General features: G+C 50.0%; 1 protein-coding gene across 1 annotated transcript in view; it reads right to left on the minus strand.

Annotated features, from left to right (window-relative positions):
* The window catches only part of SIM1 (SIM bHLH transcription factor 1), a 69,556-nt gene extending 57,418 nt beyond the window's left edge, over positions 1–12,138 (minus strand). The window contains exons 1-3 of the mRNA XM_034991606.1: positions 11,826–12,138; positions 10,494–11,111; positions 876–958 (exon numbers count right to left, since the gene is read on the minus strand). Of these exons, the coding sequence (XP_034847497.1) occupies positions 876–958; positions 10,494–10,668 (258 nt within the window). The 5' untranslated portion in view covers positions 10,669–11,111; positions 11,826–12,138. The remainder of the gene's footprint in view (positions 1–875; positions 959–10,493; positions 11,112–11,825) is intronic.
* Positions 12,139–13,125: the final 987 nt, after the last annotated feature.

Below are 13,125 nucleotides of genomic sequence, written 5' to 3' on the forward strand. Positions count from 1 at the left end.
GGAGAATCTCTTTGGCCTCCAGGACTGAGGGAGGGACAGCGTAGGACAGGGGAAGCCACAGCACTCCTGCTGGGCCCAGGAGGAAGAACCAGCTCAGATTCCCACCATGCTATTTAGGTTTGAGGCTCCCACATGAGGAGCTGGCGGTGGACATGGATAATAATAAGGGGGTGGAGGGTGGGAGACAAGTGTCAAGCCTAAAAATGCCACCGGGAGTTTTGCTATTTTAAATATTTGCTATGCGACTTAAGCGGGCAACGGGCAATTTAAAACGGTGTACACTGCAAACAAGGCGGTAATGGGCGCCTCCACATTGGGTAAACTCATTACCTGGGGAGCTGTGTGTGTGTGCGCGAGGGTCTGTACACGGGTTGGGCTGGCCTGGGGTGAGAGCTCATGGAGAGAGAGGAGAGGGCCCGCGAACTACAGGGAGGAGACGAAAGAGTTGCAGACGCAGCTGGATCCGGAATGTGTGGGCTTAAAGCATTGATGGGCATTTCTACCAGAGTCCCGTTATTCCTGTGTAAATCCTTCATTTCTGGCGGTTTTGCAGCCTGGCCCGGCGCGCTCCCGTTCCTTCAGCGGAATGGTGTCGAATGGCGCTCCCTCCCTCGGTTCAGCCATCCTGATTTGGGGCCTTGCGGGACTCCCTTCTAAACCCAACGTACCCATTGTCACCTTGCCTTCCTCTCTGCCTCGAGAGGTGCCATCAGCCCCCAACGAGGTTAAGAACTCAACTTTTTAATTTTGAAGAAGCTGTAGGGGCTGCGAGAAGGCTACGTCTGCGCCTCATCCCATTTCCCTAAAAATCAAGAAGCCCGGCGCCGGTGCCAAGCACCTGAGCCCTCGAAGCATGTGTGCCTCCGCGCCGGTACCTGGAGCAGATGGGAGCCCAGTTCTCTGCCCACGTTGTCCAAGGGGCTGGTGCGACTCGAGTGGCCCCACGCCTCGCCGAGCCCTGTGGAGACACAGAGACACCCTTTAGCGATGGGACTCCGACCTGGCTAGCAGTTTGAGCCTCATCTCGCGGTTCTGTCACACACAAGTTCGCACCCATGACTGGATACCATCCGAGATCCCCGGCACCAGGACAGCCTGGGACGCGAGCCGGTAAATTTCGGCCCCGCCCTCTCCACTTACAAAGGACTGCGTAGAGGTCAGACTCCCCCTCCCGGACCGCTTCTCAGGAAGGGCAGGGCCTTGGCGGAGCGCCCCTCCTGGCAGTACCCCAAGTGGCTGAATTTGAGGACCGCCTGTGCCCCGACGGGGCCGACACCGAACCCCCGCGGTAACTTTTGGGTAGGTTCACTAGTGTGCTTAGACGGGTGAGGGACACTACTTCTCTCCCAAAGTTTCATCATCTTCCTTATCAGGAGGCCAAGGATGCCCACACATCAAGGGAATGCCGCGGCGAATACCTGAGGCTTCGAGCCAGGTCCAGCTGGCCCTTGATGGGCTTTCTCATTGGCTGCGGGGCTCTCCAGCTATTTTCCTCCCCTAGGCCTCTGACTTTGATTCCCTCCGTAGAAATCCGTTTGCTTGCGAATGGCTTCCAGCACCAACATCCCAGAGCAATCCTTCCTCTGCTTCCCCACCTCCCCACCCCTAGCCAGCCCTCGACTTACACGTCCTAACTTTGACTCAAAAAAAAAAAAAAAAAAAAAAAAAAAAAAAAGGTATACGCTCTTTTGAAGTTACTTTCAGGTTCTAATACCGTCTTAGCAATATTCCCGTTCCTTATTGGATATAGACAATCATTCCGTTTCTCTACTTTCCAGGTACCATCTATTAACAAAGTCCCGTTCTCGCCTCGATGCTACCACGTTAAGATCTTTCCAGGCGTTGCCAGAAATCATTTCTCCGGTGATGCCTAAAAAATAAAATTCTCTGAATACCTGTGGCTGATTTTTTTAAAAAATTAATATGGAATCTGCTATAGTACCTGTTTGTAGAAAGAAAATGAAAAGAAAAAAAAAAAGCCAGAGGAAACCTGAGGAGACAGAGGTTATACTACCTGTAACTACTTACAGGTAATATTTTTTAACAGTGTTACTGCTGATTTAACTAGGTAAACTCTTTTATTCTTACACCAATAAACAAGGTTTAACATGACAAAAAGGGGGATGATTTACTGATTTACTGCATTAAAGTACAAATCACTATGAAGTACACAATGACAGACACACTCGCATTGTAATATGGGGGTGAGGGCGGATCTTTCAGAATAAAAGATGGAGTTGGACTCTTAAAATGTGTTGGCCAGGAGCTGCTTCCTAAGCAAGCGATCAAAACCCTGGTAACGAGTAACCATGAGCGCCCCTTAAGCTCGAATCGGGTCTTTCTGGGTGTTTGCACATCTAAATAAATCTAACGATTTCCCCACCGCTCTGCAAACACTGAGGCTCCCCGCCCGCGGCCGGACTCCTCTCCCTCCCTCGCCTCTCGTCAATCCCTCCTGCCTCTTGAGCCCGCCCCAGTTTCCCTCCCTTGAGTGACTCCACTGCCCAGATGCTTTGGTCCTCCTGGACTGTTCAGGAGGGCCTCCGCCACAGCCACCTGTACACACCCCTTCCGTGTCACCTTCCCTTTGCTCCTCGGGTCTCGGCCAAGCTATCCTCCCTTGTTTCCGGCACGACGCGTTCATTTTTTCATCGCTGCTCACACACACACACACACACACACACACACACACACACACACCCAAAAGTGGCGGAAGGGGCGGGGCTGTTGGTTTAGGAGGGCAAACTGGGGAAAGGGGAAAGGAACCTGCTGGGAGAGCCGGGGACGCGGGGGGCGCTGGCCGGGGGACGCCAGGGCCCAGCCGAGGCCTGAAAGCGCCAAGCTGTGCGGGGGTGAAGGGCCGGCGCGCTCCGGCGCCCTGGGAGCTGGCAGAGGTCTCCTCGCGTCTGGAATCTTGTCTTCCGGAAGGGTGCGAAGCCTGCGCTTGGGGCCAACAAACGCCTTTATTCTAAAAACTGTGAAGTTCTCCCAAGTCGGCTGGAAACAGCCCGGGAACGGCCTCCCGACCCGAATCATTTGAAAATCCCCGAGCTGGGCTCGGGGTTAAGTACTGGTTCCGAACCCCAGCGCCAGCCTGGACTGTTTGTTGTCTCGGGTTGCGGCCTCATTAGTATGCGCCTACGAGGGAAAAACAAGACTTCCCCGCAGGTTAATAAACAGCCGGCCTGGCGCAGGTTAGCTGGGGCCTCCCTCGCCCTCTCCTGCCCCAACCCCCACACCTTTTAAGGAAACTTTTGCTTTCACGGAGCATTGCCTCCTCTATGTTTGCGGTTGAAATCTCCGTCACACGGTTTTGTCTGGGTTAATGTTTCATAAGGGACTGGCTGCCCTCGTCTACCTGCCAGGCTTTCCTGACCTAATCCTAGGGCTGAGCTCGCCCTTCAGCCTTCCCAGGACACCTTTTGAAGCCCCGGTCAAAGGTTCGGCCTCCCGAAAATCCTGGAGTGGGCCAGAGACCCCTCTCCCCGGACCCCCTCACCTCCTGCAGGCGGTGACCTGCTCCCGCACCCAATTTCAGTTGGCGAGGGGGGTAAGCTGAGATTTCGTTTCTGCACTTGACCTACCGCAGAAAATTCACAAATCCTTTGATTGTCTGTTTAAAATGAGGAGGAAACCAGCTCCCTTTGCGGCAGGATTACAGTGGGAACAAGATCTAAAGATTCTCTTGTAATTCGGTGAGGCCGAGGGAACAGGGTTTTGCAAAGGAGAAAAGGAGCTCTGTGAGGGAGGCGATAACTAAATCGGGTTTTAGACAAAAGGATTTTCCCCAGCTAAAGTGGCCGAAGACAAAGGAAAACATAATCTATTTTGGAAGATTTCCAAGATATGCCACATTAACCTTAGCAGATAAATTTTGCTTCTCCCCGCCCCCCTCTACCCTTAAAGTCTGGTTTATCATATTTACATAAGTAGTACTAGAAGGGATGTATCTATTATGGATCTGAAGGGCTAGCTCACATTTCATGTGAAAACCCCGGCGAAGTTTCACTCTTACCCTCAGTGCTCGGTTGAGCCATTTCCATTTAAATACCCCCTGACCCAAGGATTACCTCAATGGACTGACTGCACGGGTTTTGTAATTTCCTGAAAATGAGATTTCGATTTATAAAACAAGAAACCAATTAGTAACCAAATGAGGCGAAGTAGATCCACTAAAATTGACCTAATCCCACAGGCACAATTTAGGCCCGTTCTTGGCGAATGAATGATGAGCCCCAGTCTAGCGTGAGCTCAAAGCATCATCCAGCTGTGTTATTACAAGCAGCAAAAATAAATTGATCGAGCTTTTCCTTCGGAATGAATTTCATACCCTTGACAAAATATAGATTACAGACCTGGCATCATCACCTCCTTCACTCAGACAGGAAGAGGAGGAAGAGAAGAGCTTGTTCTACTGTTCTTTCCCCCCTCCCTTTAATAAACTATATCTCAATAGAAATGTGTCCTCCTTATAGTAGTTCCCAGAAAGCTTCATCTGATTGACAGATCGCGATATACCTTTTAGGAATATGGGGGTGGGAAGGGGACTGGAAGAGCTGTCCCAGGATCTGACCACAATTTGGTGACTACGGTAGGGAAATGCCCTCCGAGACCGCGCTCCTAACTTCGGGTCCCGGAGGGACTTGTGTCAGCCATCTGGGTTCCCTCCACCACCCTCGTCCAGCAATCTAACGGTTTTCCTGTGAGGGCTCCGGAGGCCTCAGAAGCTGTGCTCTCTGGGGAAGAGAGGGACGGAGATTGGGCGCCCTTAGACAAGACAGAGCGCCCGGAGCCGTCACTGGGTAGAAGGCTGCTTCCCGCGGCTCGGCGTACCCACCCCCACGCCTCGGGCGCCGTGGCCCTCTCGGCTCGAGGCGCCCTCCGGCCACCTGGCGGGTGTGGCCGACCTCCAGAGGGCGACGGTAGCTGTGCGCGGCCGCGCAGCAGCCTGAACCCTACAGTGTGCGTCCTGCACTCCCCTGTGTGTTCTGCACTCCGCATTGGCGGTGTGTACCCTGCTCTCCCTTGCGCGCCTCTGAGACCCCTGGCCGCGCCCGGGGAATCTGCAAATATTAGTTATAAATCTGGGGTGGAGCCTGATGGTCCCAGCATTGATTGTCTCTGCACCCTCGCTGTGCTCTGGCCCTGGAGCTAGGGCTTCCAGGTCGGGATCGAAAATGCCGGCCAAGCTGGCCTCCGGCGTCAGAACCCGCCGCGAAGAGAGCAGGAGCTGCAGGAACCAAGGACAGGCGGGGTTCAGCCTTGTCCCAACTAAATTGTGGGACGGAAATGCACGCGGGGTTGACAATAGTGCACGCGTGACGCTGAAAAACGTCAAGCGGTGTCGCCCCAGGGCTCCACGTCTTCAAACGTGGCCGGAAGGTGCAATGCCATCGCCCCAAAGGCAGGCGCGGGTGGGCGGACAAGGCTGCCCCGCTGTTCAGGCGTATCCCGCTTGTGTTCCATTTGGCTGCCGGGACGCGACCGCCGCACTACTGTCCGCTCGGGCGGGGTCTCCACTTAAGGTTTAAACAACGGCCCGTCCTTGGGGCGGTGGCCCGGGCAGCACGAATCACAGAGGGAGCACTCCCGCACCCGCCCGGCCCCTGCTTGGGGCAGGCGCGCTGGGACGTCTTCGAACCTTGGAGGGCAGAGACCTGGTCTGGACCATGCGGAGACTCCAGCGGGCGCATTCTCGGCTGCGGCCACCCGCGGCCGGGACAGAATGGGCCTCGCCGGGCCGACCTGGCCTGCGAGCGGCAGCAAGCAGGCTTCTCCCAGCTGCGTGCTTCGTTACGTACCAGAGGGCGGTAGAGGTTTCTACAAGGTCGCTGTCTCGGGTCGGCCTGAGCCACCGAGGTCGAGCGACTCCGCGCAGGACCCGCCGCCCGGATGGGACTACCTGCAGAAAGTTTGCTCCACACTTCTCCAACAATGTTTTAGTACTAAGTAGCAGGCCCCTTGCTAAATACTTGAGGGCTCTCCTTCCCTACGCAAAACTTAAAATTCCATGAATCAGACCGGCAATGGGTGGACAGCTAACATCATAAGGTGTTAGCTGGGTCTAAACTTCATTCTATTGAGAAATACCTGGGCCGACATAGAGCCAGAATCCATGGGTTCGAATTGTGTCCACATTTGCGTCTGCAAATCTCCAAGCTGCCGAGATTTCCCCCAGGATTGAAAAATAACTCCCCTAGAAATCATGTTTGTCCTCTGGAAAATTAGCCTGATTTTAGCTTCAGGTGTGTGATTGTACCCTGCTTAAAAGCATCTCGCCATAGCTTATAATGCCCTATTTTGCTGTTGTTATTGTTTTTATTAGTGACCGTCCCCTTTAAAGAAAAAAAAAGTATTTTTTTCATTGATCTAATCTACAATTTCAAGCACATAAATCTGCCTTGCAAATGCTCTGTGCGGAGGTTAGTTCTGCCCTCTACATTTTAAGTCAACATCAAAACTGGAATTAAACAGAGAAAACCAGCATGGAGCGTAAACTGGGCTTAAAGGCTTTTAAATGAGAAAAACTTCTGTAAGAAAATAAACATGGAAACCTAATGCTCAATCATTTCCCCGAGCAGCAAGAAAAACAACCTTAAATCACCCATCCACGTGGGAAATGGGGCCTCTTCTTCTCTTTCAGTTCTCGGCCTCAAAAAAATATAAGGCGATTAAGGATTTCAATCTTGAGGTGAATATTATAGAAGGGGTCTGTGGAGGTTTGTTTAATCATCCTTGTCCTTGCAGCCTTTGTAGAGACTCGCTTTCCTGCACAGTGACTAATTTCATTTCTGTGATTATTTTTATTTTCCCAGGACATCTTGACAATGAAATGGTAGTGTGATGTTACCAAGATTCTCAATGGCTATAGATTTGAAAACATGTCTGATCCTTTCAAAGGTTATTCAGCAAGCCACTACGCCCCCAGCTAAAACCTGTATTATAGCTGGATAACAAATACATATTTCTTTTTAGTTGAATTTGTCTTATTTTGCACACAAGGCACACCATCTCTCTTTTTTATCCTGTCTTTCTAGCTTTGATAACACCAAAGACTCATACATTTCTCAAGTTTTTTCTTTGCAAGGCTATTTTAGAATGGAATATGCTGCCAATGGGAGATACGCAGTTTTAATGATTTCACAGTAATTTTCCCTGTGTTTTTTTAAGTATGAAGTCTCCAATCTAATGCTTTATTCTTAATTATTCCAGGCACCCATATCCCGTTCCTGTGTTCCCAATCTCTCTTTCTCTCTCATTTTTTCTTTCAACAGCTCAATTTTATCCACTCAGATAAGTAAAAACTGAAGTTTGCCCCAGACCAGGAATCTACCAGAACCTGGGGAAGGGGGGAGCTATATTTAGTGATGGGGAATTAGCTATATTTTAAGTATTTTCTTACGTCTTTCAAATGTAAGTATGGAAAGATTTCTGTGTGTTGATTTAAGCCTTTTGATATTACCTGGGTATTGTAGATGAAATGTAATCTGAGCCAAAACAGTGGAGTTTTATAGTCATCCTTGTGCTTATAACTAAGATGTCATCAGATTTATAATTATTTTAGATTATATACCTTGCAAAATCCATATGTTACATGTGACAGAATGCTTACCATGATGAAAAAGCTATCATTTACTCCATCCTTAGAACAAAATTTAAGACCTACTATGTGCTGGAATGGCATCAAGATAGGTGTAAACAGGAACTACAGCTTCAAATTCTTTCTATTTCTCATCACTAAAAAAAGGTTACCTCCACAAAAAAGTGCCCAGTTTCCCCTACTGTCATGGGCCCAGTTTGGTCTACTCTTCTGCCTTCAGTCCACAGCTGAACCCAAATCTGGCACCCTCTGCAGGTTGTGCCTGGTTTTGCTGCTTGTGGTTTTTTCACTCCTTTGAAAGATGTTGGTTTTTTGGGGGGTTTTTTTGTTTTGTTTTCTTTGGGGTTTTGTGTGTGTGTGTGTGTGTGTGTTGTCATTATTCTTCAATATTTTAAAGGGCTTTAATATTTTAAAGGTTGTCTGGGTTTTGGATTTTTGAAGCTAATCTATCCTTAAAATTAAAACTTCATCCCTAGGAGCCAGCTGTTCGGATAACCCTTCTAACTCACCGGGTGGAGACTGCGGGTGAGTTATGAGCTCAACAGTAGCTGGAGAAATAAATGATGTGCCCAGAGTTCACACATCGTCCATCCCCTCCTCCCCATAAACTCACACTAGTCCACCGGAGAAGGGAGAGGAGGGAGGGGCCCGGGGCTCCGGAGGAAAGTGAAGGGGGCTGCAGAAAGCACAGTCGTAGTTAAAGTAGCCACAGGGGATCCGCCCGGCCACCAAGGGGACTCCAGGGGGCGGTGGGGGGGGGGGTTCTTTGCCAGTGCTCTCTTTAAAAAAATAAGAAGTTGGCTAAGAGAGTTTACCTTCTGTTCCTCCTATTTACCACGCGATTTATAATTTGTGGAGTTAGCACTTATTTAAGACAGCTTGCTCTCTTAGAAAACAAAACCAAAACAACAGAAAACCAGCCCGCAACCCTCCCGGCCGAGCCAGCCCTGGTCTGCGCGACAAAGACCAGCCCCCGGCCCGGCAACTCCCTGGGCGCTCCTAGCCCTCGTTCTGTGCCCGCCCGGGAACGCCGATCCCCTATTCTTTTCCTCCCGCGATTACTCGCAGCCCCACAAGCAGCACCATATGCTTCTTCTGATCAAACAGCGAGCGACATCGGCACCGATAATTGACGAGACCCGCTAGAAATCACGCAGAAAGGGAACCCACTGAGACCGCAGGGGCTGACAAATCACTGCTAATAATCCTGTTAGGAACAGCGCGGCCAGCCGAGTTCGCAATAGCTTTATTTTTATAAAGTAGGCGCTGACAGTATAAAAGACAACGAAATCTCTTTTTTTTAAACAGAAGGCAGTGTAGCATAATAGTACTTTTCCCACCAGCCTTTCTCAGCACAGTTTGAATGGGAAATATGGTTTTTTAATATATAAGTTCCCCCCTTTTCTTTTCTTTCTTTCTTTCTTTCTTTCTTTCTTTCTTTCTTTCTTTCTTTCTTTCTTTCTTTCTTTCTTTCTTTTTTTAACTTTTCAGGAACTTTAGGTTTTGATTCCTCTCTTCCTGTGGTTTCCAGGGTCATTTGAGATTGTTCAAGGAACTGCTTTAAGACAAAGCAACTGTAACACTACTTGTAGTTCTGGGGTAAAATTGAACTATAATTTGAAAGTTTTCCTTTAGTGCCCCTGGCTAATTTGTCGACACGTTTTGCAAGATTTTGATTCAGATAATAACTTCTAGTCAAGATCAAACAAAGTGAAACTCCATGCCCAATAATGGCTATTTCCTTCCCCCTATTTCCTTAAAAGAAAACAACAGACCCCAAACACCCAAAATCAACAATAACATAAACCTCTGTGGGTCAAATAAGACATTCTGGTTTGTAAATAAACAGGGTTCTTTCTCTTGGAATTTTTTGTTTGTTTAGTATTCTCCCCTTTATATTCCCCAATCTCTCTCCTCTAGCAAAGATGTATCTTAAATACTTTTTAAAAATCTGTACATATTATTTGAATGTGGGTAAAGGAAAGGATGGGGAGATGGAAGAGAGAAGTATCCTTTTCCTAGTGAGTATAAATGATTTTATACAGGACAGTGTTCTTTGACAGCTGCTCTGTCCTCACACAGTGAATCTTGATAATCTAAATACATGTTTTAAATCATGACCAGCTCAGCTGTTCTTCCTTCTAGGCCTTAAAAGACAATTTTCCCAGGACTCGTTTGCCAACCTGCCACCTAGAAGATATTTTCCACGCGGGCTAGTCTTCTTGAGTCAACCTTTAGTATTTGGGTCCTAGCCTATTATCTCAGAGATAATATCAAACTCAGAGTTGCAAATCATGAAGCCCCAGAGTTAGTTTCAGAATGTGTGAATGTCTCAAAAACTCAGAATAAATTTGCTATAAGCAGTCAAGAGACTGGTAAATTCAGGACAAATTTGTTCATAAATATGCCTGCTTCTCTTCTGCAGAATTATAAACTTGGAGAGAAATTATTTTCTAGCTTAGCTAGCTCCATGTACATGAGTCTGTCTATATGTAGCAAAATACAAGAATTTGGCAATGTTCCTGCCTTCTGCTAGATACAATTCTAACAAGAGGAATTAAAAAAAAAAAAAAGTCATGTTTGGATTACTTGTACTTTCAGTGGAGCTCAGTATCTGAAGTGTTGACAAAAGCACTGTTGGGCTGCTTCCCAACCAAACATATCCGATGGACTGGAGAGAAAGTAGTAATGGGGAAGTAGAAAGGGCCACAAAAAGGCAACAGGAATTCTAAGTTCAGAGAGGTCCTTAGTCAAGCAGCCATGCTAAACTTCCCTTTGCAGAGAGTATGTATGTATGTGCGAGCGTACGCCTCTGTTCAGTGGTGTAGGCTCACTCACTGGCAAACCTTTACCCCTTCTGCCTTTGAAATCCCATCTGGGCAGAGTCACTTACCTTCTGGGAACACTACTCTCATTTTGAGATAGCTGGTGGTGAGTCTGATTATGGATGCTTTGTCCAGCTGCGAGGTGATAGCCGAGGGCAAAGGCAGTAATTTAGCCAGTTCATAAAATTCACTGTTTTCCTTCTCCCTCCTAGTCCGGGCAGCATTTTTGGACTTCTCTTTCATTGTGTCTTGTTCTCCCTTTCTTCTTACAGCATAAACTCCACAGATTCATCCAAAAGCAACAATAAACTTTCAATTAGAGATCATATTTGGCAAAAATATAAAGCACACTTTGAATGAAAAGACCGAAGTCTTTGCTTCAGTGTATTGATGTCAGTGAAAGACCAACGCAGCAAACAGAAAATGATTTTCTTTAAAAATAGGGGACGCGAATGCAGGAAAGTTGCTGATCCAAGGCAATCTGGACAATCCTAGGCGTCTCTGAGTATCAAATGCCGGCGGGACCCCTGAGAAGCCAGCCTTTTCTTCTGTTCGGCGAGGCAAACCCCGGTCCCCAGAAGATCGACATAATAATCCCCGACGTTTGCTCTTCAGTCCCGCGGCGTTTGAGGCGGCTCCGAGCCCCTTTGGGAAGAACAGGAATGCCGGACAACTCTTTCAGGCCACTGTGAAGAGAACAGCATCAGAGCGTAAGAGATCTGCAGCTCCGCAATCACTCATGCACTCGCCCGAATTCCGAAAAACGGCCGGAAAAGGCCTCAGCTGGCCTCAGCGCGCCTCTCCAGGCTCCGCGTTTTTGTTTGTTTGTTTGTTTGTTTGTTTGTTTAAGATATGGAGGAAGGGGAGAGACTGAGCCCCCTGCAAATAAAGCTCCCATTCCCTCATCCATGCCAGCCACATTCTCCAGCCCCCTGGGAAGTTGCCCAAATAACAAAATACATATTTTTGAAGACCCTTAGAAGACCCTCAGTCGCCGGTCCCCGTGCCTGTGCCCAGGCCAAGCGCATGTCCCAGGAAAGCAGGTTTCCACAAGTCAGAATTCCTCCACAGCGCCGAGGCCGCCTTTCAGTCCCCCCACTTGGGCAGATCTGGAATTTGGCTACTTCTCTAACTTGGGTCTCAAGTCTCAGGGAGTCCTCAAAAAGTGGCACTTACACATCAAGTCCCTCGGGACTCCCAAGGCGACCCAGGGCTCTCCCTGCCCAGCGGGGGCGGCAACACGCCGGGCATGGCAGCGCCAGGTTAACAGGTGGCACATTCACGACAGCCCCTCGCAGGCATGGGGAGGGGGGAGGGGGGAGGCGTCCCGGCCTGTCCCCCTCCGCCGCAGAGCCGCGGGTGCCTCTGGGCGGGCGCAAGGTGTCTTCCGCTTCACCTACCTTCAATCCCCGCTGGCGGCAAAGGGTGCAGAGGCGCGCACCGCTTAATTGTACTCATGCCTACCATCCAACTCCGCCGGCCTCTCGGCTTCCCACCGGCAGAGAGGAGCAGAGCGCGCCCTGGCTCCCTTTTCTTTTCTCGGTCATGAATTGGGGAAGGGGTGCGTGGGAGAACGAGGGGGATGCAGGATTTGGCACGGGTGAGGTGGTTTTAGAATCCTCCTCCTCGGTAGTTGCTACGAAGCCAGTATTATTCCTAATTGGAAGCCGAAAACGCCCCCCTGTAACTTCTTTATAGCTCACCGGGTTTAGCTTCAACTTCACTCCCGGGCTCCCTCTCTCCCGCCCTCCCTTAATGCCACTCACAAACTTCCTCGCCTCCAATTGGCTCGGCTTGCCCCGGGGAGAGGCCCTCATTGGCCGGCCGGGCTGAGTGACGCGAGCACGACCCGCACCACCCCTTGCGCGCCCCTGCTCGGGGCTCGCTCTGCTACCCGCGTGGCTGCAGCGCTCCCGACGAGCCCTGGGCACCGGTGGCGGCGCTGCCCGGCAGCCGCCGCTGCTCCCGGCCTCCAGGGGCCTCGCGGGTGATGTGCAGGACCCTCGCTTCCCGCTCTCCCCGGGGTCGAGTGGCTGCGCTCCCAGCCCCGAGACCTGGCCCCGCTGTGCCGGGCGCGTCCGAAACCCGCGGGCTGCGGCCTGAGGCCGCAGAAGTCTGGCCGGCGGGGCTGGGGTTCCTGGCGACGAGGCTGGAGTCGCCCAGACTGCGGGCGCGAGCGGCCCAAAGGCCGACCTGGCGGCCGAGCCATTCCCTTGGGGCAAGTCGCGGGGCCCACTGCTTGCGCGGGGCCGGTGTTGCGCTTTCTCTCTCACGTTTCTCTGAAACCACAGCGACACTGAATTCATCGCCAGAGAAGATACATATACCTGTCTTTAATCCCAAAGAGGAGAGTCTTTTTCGAAATGGCTCGAGTTTGGGGGCTGATTTGTTCACCGTGGAAAGCTCAGCGGTGGAGTTGTCCTATGGGGAGCAGATAGGGGACTCTAGAGGAAAAGAGGTGAACATTTCAGCACAAAATAGAGTTAGGTAGAGTGGTTGATACATAGATAGATATCTCACAACAATCTGTTATCTTAAACGAGCGAAGATTTTTGTTGTTGTTGTTGGGTTTTGTTTCAGGAAACACAAGTCCAATGTGACATTCCTTATGAAAGGATACATTCTGCATCAATAAATTTACAACATTCACAGTTTTCCCAACAGGACTCATTTAAACAAACGTTTGTAAGTACTATCGCT

The sequence above is a fragment of the Mirounga leonina genome, unplaced genomic scaffold, assembly GCF_011800145.1.
Source record: "Mirounga leonina isolate KUSES-001 unplaced genomic scaffold, KU_Mleo_1.0 Mir_53, whole genome shotgun sequence".
Lineage (NCBI taxonomy): Eukaryota > Metazoa > Chordata > Mammalia > Carnivora > Phocidae > Mirounga > Mirounga leonina.